This window comes from Pseudophryne corroboree, chromosome 10, assembly GCF_028390025.1.
Source record: "Pseudophryne corroboree isolate aPseCor3 chromosome 10, aPseCor3.hap2, whole genome shotgun sequence".
NCBI classification, from domain to species: Eukaryota; Metazoa; Chordata; class Amphibia; order Anura; family Myobatrachidae; genus Pseudophryne; species Pseudophryne corroboree.
This window is the reverse complement of record NC_086453.1, coordinates 292,162,884-292,183,204: the sequence shown is the minus strand read 5'-3', so window position 1 is coordinate 292,183,204 and position 20,321 is coordinate 292,162,884. Positions and strand designations below refer to the sequence as shown.

At 45.4% G+C, this 20,321-nt stretch overlaps 1 protein-coding gene across 4 annotated transcripts in view; it reads left to right on the top strand.

Annotated features, from left to right (window-relative positions):
• Window positions 1–20,321, top strand: part of PER3 (period circadian regulator 3) — a 75,071-nt gene that overhangs the window by 32,874 nt on the left and 21,876 nt on the right. For 3 of the 4 annotated variants that reach the window (XM_063943379.1, XM_063943376.1, XM_063943377.1), the window contains exons 12-16: window positions 716–844; window positions 2,375–2,501; window positions 3,851–3,995; window positions 11,368–11,465; window positions 19,969–20,172. In XM_063943379.1, coding sequence (XP_063799449.1) covers window positions 716–844; window positions 2,375–2,501; window positions 3,851–3,995; window positions 11,368–11,465; window positions 19,969–20,172 — 703 coding nt within the window. The remainder of the gene's footprint in view (window positions 1–715; window positions 845–2,374; window positions 2,502–3,850; window positions 3,996–11,367; window positions 11,466–19,968; window positions 20,173–20,321) is intronic. The other variant, XM_063943378.1, reaches the window with a different exon arrangement.

Genomic DNA, 20,321 nt, shown 5'->3' with positions numbered 1-20,321 from the left:
TATTTATATAACGGTCAGTGCTGAATAGGTATATAGGTGCATGGTTAATCTGTAGAGTACAGATTATGGGATTTTAGTGCTTTACAGCTCCCCTACATTTCTTTTTGCACATTCCCAGTGGCAAACATTTGAATTATTATGATGCTTTTTTGAAATTACAAAGATTTCCATATCCTGGATTGCTTTGCACTTTGTGGCCAGAGCTTCCAAATGTGGAAGTTACATCACTGGTTACTAGAGTATTGATGAGGTGTATTTCCATGAGTACTAGTATAATCCACAATATGGCTGCCCCCACTGTGTTTCAGTGACCTCACTGGTTACTAGAGTATTGATGAGGTGCATTTCCATTTGTACTAGTATAATCCACAATATGGCTGCCTCAACTGTGTCTCAGTGACCTCACTGGTTACTAGAGTATTAATGAGGTGCATTTCCATTTGTACTAGTATAATCCACAATATGGCTGCCCCCACTGTGTTTCAGTGACCTCACTGGTTACTAGTGTATTAATGTGGTGCATTTTTGTGAATATGAATTGGAAAATGCTTTATACTGAATAGTTATTGACATGTCCCATTTAAAGGCTGGGTATGGCGTTAATTCCTTCATGTATACTATATTTAAGGTGGATCCTGTGTGCTAACATCTTCTGTTTTCTCTCTCTCTCTCTCTCTCTCTCTCTCTCTCTCTCTCTCTCTCTCATTGCGTTCAGCCTGTTCATAACAATGGTTCCAGCGGATATGGGAGTCTGGGAAGCAACGGCTCGTACGAGCATTACATAAGCATTGCGTCATCTAGTGACTCCAATGGGAACTGCGTGGATGAGACCCACAAAGAACCGGTAAACCTTACGCCCACAATTTTAATAAGACTAATATGTTGTATTGATCTTTGACTAATGTCTCCGTTGCCAAGTATTCGGTACTTAGAGAGTCTGTACCCATATAAAAGGAACCCTTTACATTCTGTGTTAGTTTAGCAGAAAAAACCAGATGATCATCCATAGTAATGTTTTGCCCTCCCTGTTATGGTGTTTTCCCTTATTGGCATAGCTGTTCCGATCTGTACTGCGAGGGGTAAGATTCTGGGATACGTGGGGTTAAATAGAAGGGAGTTTTTGCTGCATATTGACTCCACTTCCCTGCTTATTTAACCTATATAGTCCCAAAGAAAATCTTGCTTCTGTGGGTAATATACATTATATTTCTATCTATTAGCCATGTGGCTACATCTGCTGCCTTGTGTAAAACGGACAATAGCTTTGTTATGCACATTTTATGGCATACACTAGTTCTGACAGCCATCCAGAAAGTTACAGATCAGACAGATGCGTGAGCTATGCAGACAGATATTGTGCGCTTACAGTTCTACACATTGGGCGTATCACACCTTACCATAACCAACCTATTATTGATTAAAATAAAAGTTAATGGAGTCAGCCAGGTTATCACGCAGCACCTGCCTCCAACACATTATACTACACACTACACCAGCCTATGCCTCTCACATAACCTGTCCTGCTGATGATTACATACGTCCTTTGCCCTCATCATCCGATTACAGTGGTGCAGTGATGTCTGTGTCAGGTGCTTCTTTTAGGGTAGCATATGCCTGATTAATTGCAGCTCTGCACTAGCGCCATAGTGCTCAGCACTGTGCACTGCTACTAATACTAGCATAGCTGACAGCTGCTCTCACTCCCATAACTAGTCCCAATTAGTCAATCGCTATAAATTCTTGGGCCTTTGCAAAGTATAAGTGTTGTTGTGCAGGATGAGACTCAATGGTTCACTAGTGACCTTAATAAATCAATCGCATTGTTTTGCACAAGTATTCATTGTGGCTTTAAAAGTGTTTGTTTCACATGTTCCTGAAGATGATAAAATATAACCCTCAGAATTTAATCATGGCGGAAGGATGCTTCTATCTCTCTCTGTGGCAGAGCTGGGTGTTAGGTCCTGTATGCCCTTATGCATACCCCCGGCTCTTTGTAGCCCTGTTCTGTGTTTCCCCGTGATTTATATAATTGGACAGAGTTGTTCATGCCTCTTACCCTGTGATATATATAACATATCTCCACATTACATACCATTGTATCTAGATGCCATGTTAGGTCTTCCTTACTACACAAACAAATGTTTGTACTATAGTACAACATATAGGCTAAAAGGATGTGGATGGAAAGCCAAAGTGGAGATTAATGTGTTCAGTAACAGTTGCACTAAGGCATGTACAAGCTAGTATAAGTTGCAGGAAGACGTGTACCGGCCAGCATGTTTACCATCTGAAGGTGGGAAAATCTGGTAATTGCGTGTTTCACCTTGAACACACTTTGTCACTGGCACTTTACACCACTTTTGTTTACTCGCAGATGACTTTAAAACAAGTATGCACAGACATTAACCGCATCAAGAATCTAGGGCAGCAGGTCTACATCGATACCAGGAGTAAACCTCTACCCAAGAAACGGGAGGTGCTGGACAAAGAGATTCCGAAAGGTGAGAACGTCTCTGGTTCTACATTTTATTTCAGCACGGTTGTTCATTATTTAAGGTTATATCTACATCTTGCTGACTATATTTTTTTTTATTTTTACTTTGAGTCATATAAAGATACTTGCTTGTATTTTATGCAGCCACTAGAGGGTGCATCTAGCCCATTCTGACTGCCAGAATGTAGAATGACCTCACTGGAAATGATTGCTGGATGAAATAGAATTCTAAGATGTGCAGCAACTCTAAGATGCAGCTACTGTAAAAAAAAATCTAATTTGATAAAGTTGTTGAAATAGAAATACATATTGCATGTTTATCTTATAATGTAAAGATGGATCAGTGCCAAAAATTCTGCACAGAGACTCTCTACGATGTCTGCAGTGATTTTATTGGCTGCATCCGTGTTAATATTCATCCCGCAGTGGCTTCCTCCACTATACTTATCGTTTCCAATCAGGAAATGTATAATCTAAAATAGTCCCTGTGCACAGCATATGCACCAGGGCTGCCCTCAGCCTGTGCTTACATAATTGTGCTCTGTTCCGGCAGTTAACTGCGGCAGCCTAACAGTGTCTACATTATATATATATATATATATATATATATATATATATATATATATATATATATATATATATATATATATATATCTAGCTGTGATTCCGCTTAGGTTCTGTTTTCTCCGGATGCCCAGACCACTCAGTGCTTCCAGTAATATTCCTACAGTATCCCCCAAATTCACACCCCAAAGCTTTTGTATTGTCACATCTTCTTGCATAAAAAACGATTACAGGAGGGTTTTTATCAGACTGAGAAATACTAGCACTCCTTTATGGAAGCTAGAAAATGTCCTGCAACATGCTCTCTACGTGCGTCTTTTAATATTTACAGTCAAAAGAACTAAAATAAATTACCACCTGCATTTAGGTTCTCTTCCCACCTCCCTGAACATTCCCAACCTCCTCCCTCAAAGAAGAGAGCAGAAGATTTTGGTCGCTGTGTGAAACTTCAGCAGATACCAGGGAAAACAGATCCCCATTCCAACAAGCCTTGTGGTGAAGGGCGGTCTGAAGACCCTAGCCCTCCCCTAAAGGAACTCTGTTTCCAGCAGTCACTGATAAAGATGCCCTTCAACTGAACCCATTAACGTGTTTTTGGGTGTCTTTACATGTCTTTTTTTCTTTTTCTTTTCTTGTTTTCCTCCTTTTTTGTTTGTTTTGTGTGTGTGTGTTTTGTATGAGTGCACCGTCCCGGGTTTCAGTAATAATAATTAAGAAGTATTGATCAATTGTCAGTTTTGTTTGTAATGACCAACAGTTTAATAACGTGCTCTTATTTTATTTCTTAAACAGCAAAACCAAACCCAAATACATTCCTGCGACTTCGGCAGGAAAACGTAGTTATGGATGGACAGGCAGCCTCATCCTGTGATGCGTCTAGGAAGGGACAACACATACCCTCCTACCAGCAAATCAACTGCGTGGACAGTATTATTAGGTAAGGGGCCGCATTCTCCCCCACACTGACTGGCAGGGCCAAGCGGCATTCTCATGTTGTAGTGGCGGCCAGGCGTAGGTCACATCATGAGTTAAGGGGTTCTCCATAGTTAGAGCAGCACAGAAACCTGCATAAAGAAACAGTCGTCGTTTGTCATGGGCTCAAATTGTTGCATATTGAAAATTCTGAAATCGGGCCCTAAGTTCTGTTAAAATAAAATAGTTTATTAAATAGAACCAAAGTGTTATTTGTGAGAAGATCATATAGAAAGCCTATGTCAATTTGATTATGGGCTGAATACAAACTTCACCCTATGTATGAAAGTAAACCAACAGTGTGCTGTTTAAAATGTCAAATGTTTGTCCCCATAAGCATCGTTCATACTTGGTGTAACATTTAATAATTAAAAAATAATAATAATAATCATAATCTGTAAAATATTTTTATATTTAGGTTAAGTGATTGTAAATTTTAAGATCCATGCAGGGGATTTTTATTTCAGCTTTTAAATATAGACCTAAGTACATGTTTTCTCCCTCGGTTCTTCACTTTGTATCTCTTTTTGCAAGGAGGGGGGGAACTGGCGCAGACCTGCCTGTGGCACATCCACTGTAACATTAGGGGGAAATAAAGGCGGGTTCCTGTAACTGTAATTTCTCTAACGTCCTAGTGGATGCTGGGGACTCCGTCAGGACCATGGGGAATAGCGGGCTCCGCAGGAGACAGGGCACATCTAAAAAAGCTTTTAGGTCACATGGTGCGTACTGGCTCCTCCCCCTATGACCCTCCTCCAAGCCTCAGTTAGGTTTTTGTGCCCGTCCGAGAGGGTGCAATCTAGGTGGCTCTCTTAAAGAGCTAGTTAGAAAAGTTTTTTTTTAGGTTTCTAATCAGTGTCTCCTGCTGGCGACAGGAGCACTGCAACGAGGGACTTAGGGGAGAGACTTGCAACTCACCTGCCTGCAGGAGGATTGAAGTCTTAGGCTACTGGACACTGAGCTCCAGAGGGAGTCGGAACACAGGTCAGCCTGGGGTTCGTCCCGGAGCCGCGCCGCCGATCCCCCTTACAGACGCTGAAGAACGGCAGAACGGAGGTCCGGAAACAGGCGGCAGAAGACTTCAGTCTTCATAGAGGTAGCGCACAGCACTGCAGCTGTGCGCCATTGTTGCTACACGGCTCACGGATCTCGGTCACGGAGGGTGCAGGGCGCTGCTGGGGGCGCCCTGGGCAGCAATATAGAGTACCTTAGAGGCAAATAAATACATCACATATAGCCATTAAGGCTATATGTATGTATTTAACCCAGGCCAGTTTATTAGAAAAACCGGGAGAAAAGCCCGCCGGAAAAGGGGCGGAGCTTATTCTCCTCAGCACTCGGCGCCATTTTCCTGCACGGCTCCGCTGGTGAGGAAGGCTCCCACGACTCTCCCCTGCACTGCACTACAGAAACAGGGTAACAAAGAGAGGGGGGGCATAAATTGGCGATATAAATATATATTGAGAGCGCATATATAAAAACAACACCTTCTAGGGTTGTTATATACTGTATAGCGCTTTTGGTGTGTGCTGGCAAACTCTCCCTCTGTCTCCCCAAAGGGCTAGGAGGGTCCTGTCTTCAATAGAGCATTCACTGTGTGGCTGCTGTGTGTGTCGGTACGTGTGTGTCGACATGTATGAGGACGAAGTTGGTGTGGAGGCAGAGCAATTGCCGATGATGGTAATGTCACCCCCTAGGGAGTCGACACCGGAATGGATGGCTTTGGTTATGGAATTACGTGATAATGTCAGCACATTACAAAAGTCAGTTGACGAAATGAGACGCCCGGCAAACCAGTTAGTACCGGTTCAGGCATCTCAGACACCGTCAGGGGCTGTAAAACGTCCCTTACCTCAGTCAGTCGACACGGGTACCGACACAGATGAATCTAGTGTCGACGGTGAGGAAGTAAACGTATTTTCCAATAGGGCCACACGTTATATGATCACGGCAATGAAGGAGGCTTTGCAGCTCTCTGATACTACTGGTACCTCAAAAAGGGGTATTATGTGGGGGGTGAAAAAACTACCTGTATTTTTCCCAGAATCAGAGGAATTGAATGATGTGTGTGATGAAGCGTGGGTTACCCCCGATAGAAAAATGCTAATTTCAAAGAAGTTGTTGGCATTATACCCTTTCCCACCAGAGGTTAGGGCGCGCTGGGAATCACCCCCTAAGGTGGATAAGGCGCTCACACGTTTATCAAAGCAAGTGGCGTTGCCGTCTCCTGATACGGCCGCCCTCAAGGATCCAGCAGATAGGAGGCTGGAAACTACACTGAAGAGTATATACACACATACGGGTGTTATACTGCGACCGGCAATAGCCTCAGCCTGGATGTGCAGTGCTGGGGTAGTGTGGTTGGATTCTCTGACTGAAAATATTGAGACCCTGGATAGGGACAGTATTTTATTGACTCTAGAGCAATTAAAGGATGCTTTTCTTTATATGCGAGATGCTCAGAGGGATGTTTGTACTCTAGCATCAAGAGTAAGCGCGATGTCCATATCTGCTAGAAGAAGTTTATGGACGCGACAGTGGTCAGGTGATGCGGATTCCAAGAGGCATATGGAAGTATTGCCATATAAAGGAGAGGAATTGTTTGGGGTCGGTCTTTCGGACCTGGTGACCACGGCAACTGCCGGCAAATCCACCTTTTTACCTCAGACCCCTTCACAACAGAAAAAGACACCGTCTTTTCAGCCGCAGTCCTTTCGCTCCTATAAAAAGCGACCAAAAGGACAGTCTTATCTGCCGAGAGGCAGAGGAAAGGGTAAGAAAGGGCAGCACGCAGCCCCTGCCCAGGAACAGAAGCCCGCCCCGGCTTCTACAAAGCCATCAGCATGACGCTGGGGCTTTACAAGCGGACCCAGGAACGGTGGGGGGTCGACTCAAGATTTTCAGCAATCAATGGGCTCACTCACAAGTGGACCCGTGGGTCCTGCAGATAATATCTCAGGGTTACATGCTGGAGTTCGAAAGGTTTCCCCCTCGCCGGTTCCTAAAGTCTGCTTTACCAACGTCTCCCTCAGAAAGGACGTCGGTTTTGGAAGCCATTCACAAGCTGTATTCTCAGCAGGTGATAGTCAAGGTACCCCTCCTACAACAGGGAAAGGGGTATTATTCCACACTATTTGTGGTACCGAAGCCGGACGGTTCGGTAAGACCTATTCTAAATCTGAAATCCTTGAACCTGTACATACAGAAATTCAAGTTCAAAATGGAGTCACTCAGAGCAGTGATAGCGAATCTGGAAGACGGGGACTTCATGGTGTCCCTGGACATAAAGGATGCTTATCTGCATGTCCCAATTTACCCCTCACACCAAGGGTATCTCAGGTTCGTGATACAAGACTGTCATTATCAGTTTCAAACGATGCCGTTTGGTTTGTCTACGGCCCCTCGGGTCTTTACCAAGGTAATGACCGAAATGATGGTTCTTCTACGAAGAAAAGGCGTATTAATTATCCCTTACTTGGACGATCTCCTGATAAGGGCAAAGTCCAGAGAACAGCTGGAAGTCGGTGTAGCACTAACCCAGGTAGTGCTCCAGCAACACGGGTGGATTCTGAATCTTCCAAAATCTCAATTGACCCCGACAACTCGTCTGCTGTTCCTGGGAATGATTCTGGACACGGTTCAGAAAAAGGTGTTTCTCCCGGAGGAAAAAGCAAGGGAGTTATCCGAACTTGTCAGGAACCTCCTAAAACCAGGAACGGTGTCAGTACATCAATGCACAAGAGTCCTGGGAAAGATGGTGGCTTCGTACGAAGCGATTCCATTCGGCAGATTCCATGCACGGACATTTCAGTGGGATCTGCTGGACAAATGGTCCGGATCGCATCTGCACATGCATCAGCGGATAGCACTGTCACCAAGAACAAGGTTGTCTCTCCTGTGGTGGCTGCAGACTGCCCATCTGTTAGTGGGCCGCAGATTCGGCATACAGGACTGGGTCCTGGTGACTACGGATGCCAGCCTACGAGGTTGGGGAGCAGTCACAAAGGGAAGAAATTTCCAGGGCGTGTGGTCAAGCCTGGAGACGTCTCTTCACATAAATATACTGGAGCTAAGAGCGATCTACAATGCTCTAAGTCTGGCAAAACCGCTGCTTCAGGGTCAGCCGGTGTTGATCCAGTCCGACAACATCACGGCAGTCGCCCACGTAAACCGACAAGGCGGCACGAGAAGCAGGAGTGCAATGGCAGAAGCGGCAAGGATTCTGCGCTGGGCGGAGAATCATGTCATAGCACTGTCAGCAGTGTTCATCCCGGGAGTGGACAACTGGGAAGCAGATTTCCTCAGCAGACACGACCTTCACCCGGGAGAGTGGGGACTTCATCCAGAAGTTTTCCACATGATTGTGAACCGTTGGGAAAAACCAAAGGTAGACATGATGGCGTCTCGCCTCAACAAAAAATTGGACAGGTATTGCGCCAGGTCAAGAGACCCTCAGGCAATAGCTGTGGACGCTCTGGTAACACCGTGGGTGTACCAATCAGTGTATGTGTTCCCTCCTCTGCCTCTCATACCAAAGGTGCTGAGAATTATACGGAAAAGAGGAGTAAGAACGATACTGGTGGCTCCGGACTGGCCAAGGAGAACTTGGTATCCGGAACTTCAAGAGATGCTCACGGAGGATCCGTGGCCTCTACCTCTGAGAAGGGATCTGCTTCAGCAGGGACCTTGTATGTTCCAAGACTTACCGCGTCTGCGTTTGACGGCATGGCGGTTGAACGCCGGATTCTAAAAGAAAAGGGCATTCCAGAGGAAGTTATTCCTACCTTGATTAAGGCTAGGAAGGAAGTGACTGTACAACATTATCACCGCATTTGGCGAAAATATGTTGCGTGGTGTGAGGCCAAGAAGGCTCCAACGGAAGAATTTCAATTGGGTCGATTCTTACATTTCCTGCAAGCAGGATTGTCTATGGGCCTAAAATTGGGGTCTATTAAAGTTCAAATTTCGGCCTTATCAATTTTCTTCCAGAAGGAATTGGCGTCAGTGCCTGAAGTACAAACTTTTGTCAAAGGTGTACTACATATACAACCCCCAATAGTGCCTCCAGTGGCACCGTGGGATTTGAACGTGGTTCTAAATTTTCTCAAATCTCATTGGTTTGAGCCGTTAAAATCGGTAGAATTAAAATACCTTACATGGAAGGTAACCATGCTGTTGGCCCTGGCTTCTGCCAGGAGAGTTTCAGAGTTGGCAGCTTTGTCATACAAGAGCCCATATCTGATATTCCATTCGGACAGGGCAGAATTGAGGACGCGTCCTCAATTTCTCCCTAAGGTGGTTTCGGCATTTCACTTAAACCAGCCTATTGTGGTGCCTGCGGCTACTAGCGACTTGGAGGACTCCAAGTTACTGGACGTTGTCAGAGCATTAAAAATATATATTTCAAGGACAGCTGGAGTCAGAAAAACTGACTCGTTGTTTACATTGTATGCACCCAACAAGATGGGTGCTCCTGCGTCTACACAGACGATTGCACGTTGGATCTGTAGCACAATCCAACTTGCACATTCTGTGGCAGGCGTGCCACAGCCTAAATCTGTAAAGGCCCACTCCACAAGGAAGGTGGGCTCATCTTGGGCGGCTGCCCGAGGAGTCTCGGCATTACAACTTTGCCGAGCAGCTACGTGGTCAGGGGAGAACACGTTTGTAAAATTTTACAAATTTGATACTCTGGCTACAGAGGACCTGGAGTTTTCTCATTCGGTGCTGCAGAGTCATCCGCACTCTCCCGCCCGTTTGGGAGCTTTGGTATAATCCCCATGGTCCTGACGGAGTCCCCAGCATCCACTAGGACGTTAGAGAAAATAAGAATTTACTTACCGATAATTCTATTTCTCATAGTCCGTAGTGGATGCTGGGCGCCCATCCCAAGTGCGGATTGTCTGCAATACTTGTACATAGTTATTGTTACAAAAATCGGGTTATTATTGTTGTGAGCCATCTTTTTAGAGGCTACTTCGTTTTGTTATCATACTGTTAACTGGGTTCAGATCACAAGTTGTATGGTGTGATTGGTGTGGCTGGTATGAGTCTTACCCGGGATTCAAGATCCTTCCTTATTGTGTACGCTCGTCCGGGCACAGTACCTAACTGAGGCTTGGAGGAGGGTCATAGGGGGAGGAGCCAGTACGCACCATGTGACCTAAAAGCTTTTTTAGATGTGCCCTGTCTCCTGCGGAGCCCGCTATTCCCCATGGTCCTGACGGAGTCCCCAGCATCCACTACGGACTATGAGAAATAGAATTATCGGTAAGTAAATTCTTATTATAACAGGGACGTGAAATGTCAATTACAATAGTTTCTTTATGTTTTAATACACAGACTTCTAATCCAGGTCTAAACAAATGCCCGGAGCTGGGCTGCCAGTGCTCCTAACAAATTACTGAGGGCTCCTAACTATTGCAAGCAATTTCTAATGATACCAGTGGTGCCATCCTCCTAGATGTGACTGGATCCTGAATTTTACATTTTTTTTTTTATCAACCCCTACAGCTAAGTAGGTTTATATAAAGATGACTGGGCCACCGTATTCTGGAATACAAATTCTGCTGAATGTCATGGCAGATCAGTAATGGCCTTCTAGATGGGGGTATTCATTTTAGAAGTTCTTTGCCCTCTGTCCATGCTGTGTTGCTGGCACCTGTTGTAGTAAGGGTCTAGTAATATTTGTCTTTAGGGTGTTTTGCAATAGCCTTGTCTCTCCTCCTACAGTGGGCGGGACCAGCCACCAACACCCATTTCCTTGCCGTGTTGGTGTAGGTGGGTGAAACTGCCATAAGTCATGCAGCTGACCAATTCTGTCATACAGGGCTCTTTCTGCGCTAGCTTAAACTCTGTTGCAGCGATTGTGTCTTTTGTATATCAATGTATAATATCAAATGTACTATATTGGAGGCAGAATGATGACACAAGCCTGCATTCTGGCTTTTCAGACAGCGGGTACAGGAGAGCAGAGGGGTTAATTATTGATTTAAATTTAGGCATACAAGACTCCTAATTAACAAGAGCAAAACAGACACACAGTCTGTGCAACAGAATGATTTTATTTAGTTATCCTAATTTGCAACAAGTCCGCTTTTAATATGACTGGCCCTACGTAGGTTGGGTAATAGTGCTGCCTTATCCGATGATGCCAGTGTGATAACAGAATGCTAATAGAAGAAGCTAGCTTTGTATGTTTCACACATTAGTTCTGGTCAACTAAATGCATTCAGCTAGTGGCTGCCATCTGTTATTATAGAGCCACTATGTGTATGGTAAAGTGTCCCCTCAGCTCCCGACACAGATTACAATCCAGTCTTGTTTTGTCTTCACAGGTACCTTGAGAGCTACAACATCCCAGCTTTAAAGAGGAAGTGCGAGTCCTCCACCAACACCACCTCCTCTTCAGAAGACGATAAGCAGGGTCTGGAAGGTAAAAGATTAATTATGCTCCCAATTAAAAACATTGCTGATCAAATACCATTAAATAACATGACTTGAAGTTGGATTTACATTGATAGTACAGGTTGTACTGGGTGTAAGTACAGATATTGTCATAAATGTCACCCTAAAATTAACTTGATGACTGATAATCATTCTAGCGAAGTGGGCTGGCACGTCTGTTTAAATTGGACAGTGATCCTTTCACTGTGTGCTCAGGCCAGGCGTCCCCAGTTTAAGTCTTCACATTTTACTTATATTCGGTATTGGCTATGAGATGGCTTCAGTTCCTACATTTTATTATTTCCCCCTGTGCCTATTTAAAGAAACATGGCTCCTGATTCAGAGATGTACACAAAGCTTATGTTTATGCAGTTGATCGATTATGGGGCGACTGCGCTTGCTTTGTGCTCGAATTGCGCAAGCGCCAAGGTACGTTTGTAAAGTCGCTCGCAGTAAGTATTCACAAGGTGAGTGACAGAATGCAGGCGAGTCACAAGGGTTTTCGGGGCGTCTCAGCCTACAGCTGTATGCAGAAAACATGGCGCCAGTGGGCATTCTGCGCTATCATGGGGTTTCTTAAATGGTCGGTTATCTGAGGATTTGCGCGCACCGCTGCATGTTTCCTCGCGGATGCTGATATTTGTGAGGCCGACGGTAGGCGTCTCAGTACATTGGCAGCATTAGCATATATCCGCTGCGTGCTGTATCTCAGCTGCACGTAAATTGGCGTCATTCTCTGAATCAGGCCCATGGTCATGAACGTTCTGTACAATTCTTGTTTAAAACTAGGAAAGCATCGGTCATATCTTTAGATGGCAAAGCAGCGGAGCTATTACATGTAGTGGAACAATTGGTCTCATAGGGGGAGATGTATCAAAGTTGCCCATAACAACCATTCATTTTCTAGCTATAGAATTGGCTTGGTGAATGCTAGCTAGAATCTTATTGGTTGTTCTGAGCAACTTGTCCACTCTAGTGTTTAGAGTTTGATACCCCCTTCTTTTCTATGTTTTTATAGGCCCCCTACAGATCTCCCGACTCCCATAGTAAATGCAGTGAGTCGCTCAAAGGATTCACTTATTTGTAAGAAGAGATCTAACGCAGGGGCAACAGTCTAGGCTGCACTTTTCCCTCTCCTAGGGGTAAATTTACTAAAATGTGAGTTTTTTTGTTTTTTTTAAGAAGTGGAGAGGTTGCCCATAGCAACCAATCAGATTCTACCTATTCTCTTCTATGAGGTGCTAAATGAGTCATAAGTTGACTCTGGATGCTATGGACAACATCTCCACTTCTAAAAAAAAAAACCCTCACACTTTAGTAGATTTACCCCCTAGTCCCTTCCACATATAACTGGACACTGTACACCCCACCGTTATAGAGTACGGAGTTCAGTCTCTGAGCAGTCACTTAGTGAGTGCTGGCACAGGTGAGTGTCCGTATCCTGTGCTCTTCTTTTGAGACCCTTTTTTTTTTTTTTATATTTTTATTGTGTTTAAATTCATCATTTTATTTATTGTGCAACTGAATCTGGATACGAAGTGCTACGATGCAGCGGCCTCCGTGGCAGGTTCAGTTGTGCTTCGTATAGAGACTCGGGCGGAAAACAGATATGCAAGTGTCACACATCAAATTGATCAGTGCAGTTTCTTGGTGAGTCCTAATCCATACCCTCCAACATTTTACACGCAAAAATCGAAACCCATTAGGGCCACGCCCTTTCCCTATACTTTCAATGGAAGTTAGGAGAGCCAAAAATCGGTACAGACCATAAAAAAAAAAAAGGTACTGTACCTTCTAAAAAGGTACAGTTGGAGGGTATGTATTTTCGGGCAAAGGACGTGATGTATTTTCGAGCTCACTCGCATCAGGTGACTTGTGGCTAGGTGTATGAGGACACCTTTGTACATGGGTATGACCATAGATCTGTGCCTATGTATGAGGAACAGTCTAAATGTCCCTTAAATTATTTACAACAGTGGTTTCTGGTGGGTCTCACCCATTCACTTTAAGCTTAATGTGAGTACACAATAGAAGAGCCACTGACCCCATTCAATGAAAGGGTTTTCTTCCTTATGTCAAAAACTGTATGTCCTTTTATCTGTGTTGCCAATTCTTGTTTTCCTCTGTAATTGTCCATGCAAACAACTGCTTGTGATTCGGATGCAAGTGGGCTTACTAACATCAATTTGGTGAAACTGATTACAACCAATTAGGTGTTGGCTTTTATCAGTCTGGTTAGCTCCAAATGGATGTAAGGCGTTCTCTGGTTGGTTGTTATTGGATACAGCGCATTAATGCTAGAAAAGCCTGCAAAGTTGTGGTTAATTTATTTCTGTCCCTCATTATACTCCATATGGCTGAACACGAAAGATGTCGCAATACAGATCTTCTGCACATATGATAAATTGCACTTTCAATTTTTTTTAAAGTGTACCTGCCACCTACACACAGCCCATATTGTTAGCTGAAATAGTACTTGAGAATGCAACTTGTCCGTAACTTGGAATCCAGTAACATCACTGAGTCATGAGGCACAAGTGTGAGGCATCTGGTACACTTTGATCACCTACATCCGCATTGTTTTTTCTTTATATAAACCTGAAAATAAGAATTTACTTACCGATAATTCTATTTCTCGGAGTCCGTAGTGGATGCTGGGGTTCCTGAAAGGACCATGGGGAATAGCGGCTCCGCAGGAGACAGGGCACAAAAAGTAAAGCTTTAGGATCAGGTGGTGTGCACTGGCTCCTCCCCCTATGACCCTCCTCCAAGCCAGTTAGGTACTGTGCCCGGACGAGCGTACACAATAAGGGAGGAATTTTGAATCCCGGGTAAGACTCATACCAGCCACACCAATCACACCGTACAACTTGTGATCTAAACCCAGTTAACAGTATGATAACAGCGGAGCCTCTGAAAAGATGGCTCACAACAATAATAACCCGATTTTTGTAACTATGTACAAGTATTGCAGATAATCCGCACTTGGGATGGGCGCCCAGCATCCACTACGGACTCCGAGAAATAGAATTATCGGTAAGTAAATTCTTATTTTCTCTATCGTCCTAGTGGATGCTGGGGTTCCTGAAAGGACCATGGGGATTATACCAAAGCTCCCAAACGGGCGGGAGAGTGCGGATGACTCTGCAGCACCGAATGAGAGAACTCCAGGTCCTCTTTTGCCAGGATATCAAATTTGTAGAATTTTACAAACGTGTTCTCCCCTGACCACGTAGCTGCTCGGCAGAGTTGTAATGCCGAGACCTCTCGGGCAGCCGCCCAAGATGAGCCCACCTTCCTTGTGGAATGGGCCTTAACCGATTTAGACTGTGGCAGGCCTGCCTCAGAATGTGCAAGTTGAATTGTGTTACAAATCCAACGAGCAATCGACTGCTTAGAAGCAGGCGCACCCAACTTGTTGGGTGCATACAGTATAAACAGCGAGTCAGATTTTCTGACTCCAGCTGTCCTGGAACATATTTTCAGGGCCCTGACAACTTCTAGCAACTTGGAGTCCTCCAAGTCCCTAGTAGGTGCAAGGCACCACAATAAGCTGGTTCAGGTGAAACACTGACACCACCTTAGGGAGAGAACTGGGGACGAGTCCGCAGCTCTGCCCTGTCCGAATGGACAAACAGATATGGGCTTTTTTGAGAAAAAACCACCAATTTGACACTCGCCTGGTCCAGGCCAGGGCCAAGAGCATGGTCACTTTTTATGTGAGATGCTTCAAATCCACATATTTGACTGGTTTTAAACCAATGTGATTTGCGGAATCCCAGAACTACGTTGAGATCCCACAGTGCCACTGGAGGCACAAAAAAAGGGGTTTGTATATGCAATACTCCCTTGACAAACTTCTGGACTTCAGGAACTGAAGCCAATTCTTTCTGGAAGAAAATTTACAGGGCCGAATTTGAACCTTAATGGACCCCAATTTGAGGCCCATAGACACTCCTGTTTGCAGGAAATGCAGGAAACGACAGAGTTGAAATTTCTTTGTGGGGCCTTCCTGGCCTCACACCACGCAACATATTTTCGCCACACGTGGTGATAATGTTGTGCGGTCACCTCCTTTCTGGCTTTGACCAGGGTAGGAATGACCTCTTCCGGAATGCCTTTTTTCCCTTAGGATCCGGCTTTCCATCGCCATGCCGACAAACGCAGCTGCGGTAAGTCTTGGAACAGACAAGGTACTTGCTGAAGCAAGTCCCTTCTTAGCGGCAGAGGCCATAAGACCTCTGTAAGCATCTCTTGAAGTTCCGGGTACCAAGTCCTTCTTGGCCAATCCGGAGCCATGAGTATAGTTCTTACTCCTCTACGTCTTATAATTCTCAGCACCTTAGGTATGAGAAGCAGAGGAGGGAACACATACACCGACTGGTACACCCACGGTGTTACCAGAACGTCCACATCTATTGCCTGAGGGTCTCTTGACCTGGCGCAATACCTGTCCCGTTTTTTGTTCAGACGGGACGCCATCATGTCCACCTTTGGTATTTCCCAACGGTTTACAATCATGTGGAAAAAAACTTCTCAATGAAGTTTCCACTCTCCCGGGTGGAGGTCGTGCTGAGGAAGTCTGCTTCCCAGTTTCCATTCCCGGGATGAAAAACTGCTGACAGTGTTATCACATGATTTTCCGCCCAGCGAAAAGTCCTTGCAGTTTCTGCCATTGCCCTCCTGCTTCTTGTGTCGCCCTGTCTGTTTACGTGGGCGACTGCCGTGATGTTTTTCCCACTGGATCAATACCGGCTGACCTTGAAGCAGAGGTCTTGCTAAGCTTAGAGCATTATAAATTTACCCTTAGCTCCAGTATATTTATGTGGAGAAAAAGTCTCCATACTTGATCACACTCCCTGGAAATTTTTCCCTTGTGTGACTGCTCCCCAGCCTCTCAGGCTGGGCTCCGTGGTTACCAGCATCCAATCCTGAATGCCGAATCTGCGGCCCTCTAGAAGATGAGCACTCTATAACCACCACAGGAGAGACACCCTTGTCCTTGGATATTGGGTTATCCGCTGATGCATCTGAAGATGCGATCCGGACCATTTGTCCAGCAGATCCCACTGAAAAGTTCTTACGTGAAATCTGCCGAATGGAATTGCTTCGTAGGAAGCCACCATTTTTACCAGGACCCTTGTGCAATGATGCACTGTTTTTAGGAGGTTCCTGACTTGCTCGGATAACTCCCTGGCTTTCTCTTCCGGGAGAAACACCTTTTTCTGGACTGTGTCCAGAATCATCCCTAGGCACAGCAGACGTGTCGTCGGGATCAGCTGCGATTTTGGAATATTTAGAATCCACCCGTGCTGATTGTAGCAGTATCCGAGATAGTGCTACTCCGACCTCCAACTGTTCCCTGGACTATGCCCCTATCAGGAGATCGTCCAAGTAAGGGATAATTAAGACGCCTTTTCTTCGAAGAAGAATCATCAATTCGGCCATTACCTTGGTAAAGACCCCGGGGTGCCGTGGACAATCCAAACGGCAGCGTCTGAAACTGATAGTGACAGTTCTGCACCACGAACCTGAGGTACCCTTAGTGAGAAGGGCAAATTTGGGACATAGAGGTAAGCATCCCTGATGTCCCGGGACACTATATAGTCCCCTTCTTCCTGGTTCGTTATCACTGCTCTGAGTGACTTCATCTTAATTTGAACCTTTGTAAGTGTTCAAAAAAATTTTTTAGAATAAGTCTCACCTAGCCTTCTGGCTTCAGTACCACAATATAGTGTGGAATAATACCCCTTTTCTGTAGTAGGAGGGGTAATTTAATTATCACCTGCTGGGAATACAGCTTGTGAATTTTTTCCCATACTACCTCCTTGTCGGAGGGAGACTTGGTAAAGCAGACTTCAGGAGCCTGCGAAGGGGAAACGTCTCGACATTCCCATCTGTACCCCCGGGATACTACTTGTAGGATCCAGGGGTCCTGTACGGTCTCAGCGCCATGCTGAGAACTTGTCAGACGCGGTGGAACGCTTCTGTTCCTGGGAATGGGCTGCCTGCTGCAGTCTTCTTCCCTTTCCTCTATCCCTGGGCAGATATGATCTTATAGGGACGAGAGGACTGAGGCTGAAAAGACGGTGTCTTTTTCTGCAGAGATGTGACTTAGGGTAAAAAACGGTGGATTTTCCAGCAGTTGCCGTGACCACCAGGTCCGATGGACCGACCCCAAACAAGTCCTCTTCCTTTATACGGCCATACTGTGCCGTTTGGAATCTGCATCACCTGACCACTGTCGTGTCCATAACATCTTCTGGCAGTTATGGACATCGCGTTTATTCATGATGCCAGAGTGCAAATATCCCTCTGTGCATCTCGCATATATAGAAATGCTCTATAGTCAATAAAATACTGTCCCTGTCAAGGGTATCAATATTTTTAGTCAGGGAATCCGACCAAGCCACCCTAGCTCTGCACATCCAGGCTGAGGCGATCGCTGGCCGCAGTATAACACCAGTATGTGTGTATATACTTTTTATTATATTTTCCAGCCTTGTCAGCTGGTCCTTGAGGACGGCCCTATCTATAGACGGTACCGCCACTTGTTTTGATAAGCGTGTGAGCGCCTTATCCACCTTAAGGGGTGTTTCCCAACGCGCCCTAACTTCTGGCGGGAAAGGGTATACCGCCCATAATTTTCTATCGGGGGGAACCCACGCATCATCACACACTTTATTTAATTTATCTGATTCAGGAAAAACTATGGTAGTTTTTTCACATCCCACATAATACCCTCTTTTGTGGTACTTGTAGTATCAGAAATACGTAACACCTCCTTCATTGCCTTTAACGTGTGGCCCTAATAAGGAATACGTTTGTTTATTCACCGTCGACACTGGATTCAGTGTCCCTGTCTGTGTCTGTGTCGACCGACTAAAGTAAACGGGCGTTTTAAAACCCTTGACGGTGTTTTTGAGACGTCTGGACCGTACTAATTGTTTGTCGGCCGTCTCATGTCGTCAACCGACCTTGCAGCGTGTTGACATTATCACGTAATTTCCTAAATAAGCCATCCATTCCGGTGTCGACTCCCTAGAGAGTGACATCACCATTACAGGCAATTGCTCCGCCTCCTCACCAACATCGTCCTCCTACCTGTCGACACACACGTACCGACACACAGCACACACACAGGGAATGCTCTGATAGAGGACAGGACCCACTAGCCCTTTGGAGAGACAGAGGGAGAGTTTGCCAGCACACACCAAAAACGCTATAATTATATAGGGACAACCTTATATAAGTGTTTTCCCTTATAGCATCTTAATATATATATAAGCATATCGCCAAATTAGTGCCCCCCCTCTCTGTTTTAACCCTGTTTCTGTAGTGCAGTGCAGGGGAGAGCCTGGGAGCCTTCCCTCCAGCCTTTCTGTGAGGGAAAATGGCGCTGTGTGCTGAGGAGATAGGCCCCGCCCCTTTTTCGGCGGCCTCGTCTCCCGCTCTTAACGGATTCTGGCAGGGGTTAAATATCTCCATATAGCCTCCGGAGGCTATATGTGAGGTATTTTTAGCCAAAATAGGTATTCATTTGCCTCCCAGGGCGCCCCCCTCCCAGCGCCCTGCACCCTCAGTGACTGCCGTGTGAAGTGTGCTGAGAGGAAAATGGCGCACAGCTGCAGTGCTGTGCGCTACCTTTAGAAGACTGAGGAGTCTTCTGCCGCCGATTCTGGACCTCTTCTTACTTCAGCATCTGCAAGGGGGCCGGAGGCAAGGCTCCGGTGACCATCCAGGCTGTACCTGTGATCGTCCCTCTGGAGCTGATGTCCAGTAGCCAAGAAGCCAATCCATCCTGCACGCAGGTGAGTTCACTTCTTCTCCCCTAAGTCCCTCGTTGCAGTGATCCTGTTGCCAGCAGGACTCACTGTAAAATAAAAAACCTAAGCTAAACTTTCCTAAGCAGCTCTTTAGGAGAGCCACCTAGATTGCACCCTTCTCGGCCGGGCACAAAAATCTAACTGGCTTGGAGGAGGGTCATAGGGGGAGGAGCCAGTGCACACCACCTGATCCTAAAGCTTTACTTTTTGTGCCCTGTCTCCTGCGGAGCCGCTATTCCCCATGGTCCTTTCAGGAACCCCAGCATCCACTAGGACGATAGAGAAAGCTTATCACTATGTGCTGGAGTAATAATAAAAACTGGACAGATCTATATACCAAAAAAAAGAACTCTGGTAATTTTTTTTATATGTAGTTAAATGGACCCCGATCACCAAGCATTATGCTCTCATAGCTGTGACTAGTCAGTACTGGGTCACTTCATCAAAGGTTTCCTACAGATACATCTTTAGTGGCGAGATTATACGCAAGTTTTGAAATAAACTATTCCTAAACTGGGTTAATTTGTTTCTGAAACGTGCCGTTCCATCTCAACACTTGGCAATCTTTTGATGGGGACCCAATCCGGGTTTTTCCAAGTCAGGAAAGAACTTGATTATTATCCTTCAAACTGAAGTGTCTACGAATTTGTCTTGTATCGTTGCAAGATGTTCCTGGGTTAACCGCGCCAATCTCCACGAGCCAGTTATCCGCCGAATCGATGGTCACCACCGATGCTCAGACAACAACCGCTGTGGTGGGAGCTCCACTGACCGATCTGACCCTGTCCATCAAGGCCATGAGTGTGGTTTCAGTCACCAGCCAGTGTAGCTACAGCAGTACAATTGTACATGTTCCACAGCCTGAGTCAGGTACCTGTCGTGGTTACATATAATAGAGGATTTCATAATCACATTCTTTTCCTGCAGTTTATACCATCTAGGTACGTTTTTGCCTTTAGAGAGAACTGCCGAAGTCTGTTTTGTCCGGCAGTTTCTGCTCAAGAGATAATCCATGCCCT